The 2177-nt window shown below is 48.8% G+C and overlaps 1 protein-coding gene across 1 annotated transcript; it reads right to left on the minus strand.

Moving 5' to 3' along the window:
• Positions 1-291: 291 nt before the first annotated feature.
• Positions 292-1626, minus strand: LOC139286861 (F-box/LRR-repeat protein 14-like). Its single transcript, XM_070907789.1, has one exon. It carries the CDS (start codon positions 1624-1626, stop codon positions 415-417), a length of 1212 nt encoding a protein of 403 aa, XP_070763890.1. The 3' UTR covers positions 292-414.
• Between the last annotated feature and the right edge of the window lie 551 nt (positions 1627-2177).

Raw genomic sequence — 2177 nt, forward strand, 5'->3', positions numbered from 1 at the left:
CTTTCTGTTAAGAGTTAAAATGCCTAGCTATTATTCTGCTATGAGATCTTTTTAAAATATCAAAATCTCCATTGGTATGCGAGTCACAAAAATATGCAATGTCATCTAGTATTTAGCGATAGTAGGCACTCCTGTGTTCGATGGGTGAGGTAGCTAGATAGTAAGAACTGTACACAGGCCGAGATTAAACAATGCACATCGAAAGAGAGCACAAGGCTGAAACACAATTTGAGTAAGAGTGGAGTATTGCAGCGGAGGTGAACAATATTCCAGTGATCAATGCCGAGTCCCTCTCCTTGTTTTTAGTCACAGTATAGGAGGTAAAATTAAGAATGGACACAGGCAGCCCCTCTCAGTACACAGCTGAACACTAGTATACACAAGGAAACACATGTATACTAAACAGGAGAGCTTTCACCTCACTCTCTCACTCTCAGTCATCTGCCACAGTCCCAGGTTTAACACTTTAAGGCACGGGAGCTGCGTTATCCTCTCCAGACCCCTCTTGGTGATCTTAGTACAACCGTACAGATCAATCCCTGTCAGCTGGGTCAAGTGGTCGGCTATCAACTCCAACCCTTTGTCTGTGATCCTCACACACTGTCCAATGTTGAGAGTCTTGAGTTCGTGCATCTGGCGTACCATCCTGTTAATGCCATCATCACTGATATGGCAGGAACAAAGAGAGAGCGACTTGAGCTGATACAACCCCTGGGCGATGTAAGCCAGGCTCTGGTCTCCAATCTTGTCACAGAAGGAGACATCAAGTCCAGACAGCTGGAGGGAGCCCATGGCCAGATGCATTATCCCTGTGTCACTGATGTTATCACACGACCGGAGGTTCAGGCTGCACAGGTGGGTCATGTGCGACAGGTGGATCATCCCTGCATCCGATATCCCGCCACAGAAGCTGAGGTTGAGCACTTTGAGCTTGTTGAGGCCCTTTGAGACATGTTTGAGAGAAAGGTCAGTCAGCTTCTGGCAGTCCTGCAAGGTTAACTTTTCCAGGGACAGGCAGCCCTCTGCAGCGCTGCGGGTCATGCCTGACAGGTGACCGATGCCCACATCGGACACATGCCTGCAGCTGCGCAGGTTAAGACTCTTTAGTCTGTGCAAGCCCCAGGCAATGAGCAACAGGCCTGTGTTTGTGATATTGCTGCATCCCCCAAGTTCAAGCACCTCCAGGTTTTTGAGGTACTGGGCAATCCTGCCCAGGCTGGAGTCAGTGATCTGTTTACAAAGGCTGAGGTTCAGCACCCGCAGGGATGGGATGTCCTGCACAAAGGCATGTCCGAGTCCGTTGTCTGTGAGGTTGAAACATCCACACAGGTTAAGGCTTTCGATGTGCGGCATCCCTTGAATCACGTAGCTCAGACTTCGCCTCAGGCTGAGAATCTGAACTTTTTTGATGCCCCTGGTCTGCAGACTGGGGAACAGAGACGGGTTAGCTCGCCGCAGATGGAGCTTGGCTTCCACCCCCCGCCACACCGACTTGTGGTAGGACGCGTCTCTCCAGGCCGCGCACACTTGGGCTACTCTTCCTTTGTCTTTAACGTCCAGATAACTGAAAATAATGGCCAGGATCTCCGGAAAAAGGCACGAAATATGTGTCTCCATTTCAAACATGACTGCAGGTTGACTGCTTTTAACAGCAGATGTTGATTGTGGGCGACAATACTGTTGTGGTTAGCTCGCCGAAACTCTCCTGTAGAAGTTGCTGGCTGGCTCGGCAACGTTAGCTAATGTCAGCTAGCATACGAACAGGCTAACTATAGCCAGTTAGCTTTGTGTGTAACGTAACAAAAATCCACCCATCTCGCAGGAGCAAAACGCACTATTATATTTAATAAAAATGATGGTACAAAAAGACAACTAACTGCACAGTCCTTGTGTTGACAACGTGGACGCCAATGCGGGTAACTCCGAAAGGCAGCCGTAATATTTACCTAGCAGGCTAGGCTAACGCTATTGCGCCGCTAACGTTAGCAACCGTCGGCGTAGCGTTAGCTGTCTAAACTTGTGAGCTTCAAAGCCGAACAGCCTCCTCGTCCAAGGTGTCCAAAACAAGTTATCGTTTACTCCAGCTCATCGCAAAGCGTATCCAAGTACTTTTTTGTTTGCAGAAACTTTCATCTACAAAGCTGCTTGCTCGTACAAAGGTAACTGCCAGGCTGCTC

Source organism: Enoplosus armatus, chromosome 6, assembly GCF_043641665.1.
Source record: "Enoplosus armatus isolate fEnoArm2 chromosome 6, fEnoArm2.hap1, whole genome shotgun sequence".
NCBI classification, from domain to species: domain Eukaryota; kingdom Metazoa; phylum Chordata; class Actinopteri; order Centrarchiformes; family Enoplosidae; genus Enoplosus; species Enoplosus armatus.

Excerpts from the sequence above, each read along its gene's own strand:
- LOC139286861 (XM_070907789.1), bottom strand. The coding sequence starts at position 1,626 with ATGTTTGAAATGGAGACACATATTTCGTGCCTTTTTCCGGAGATCCTG.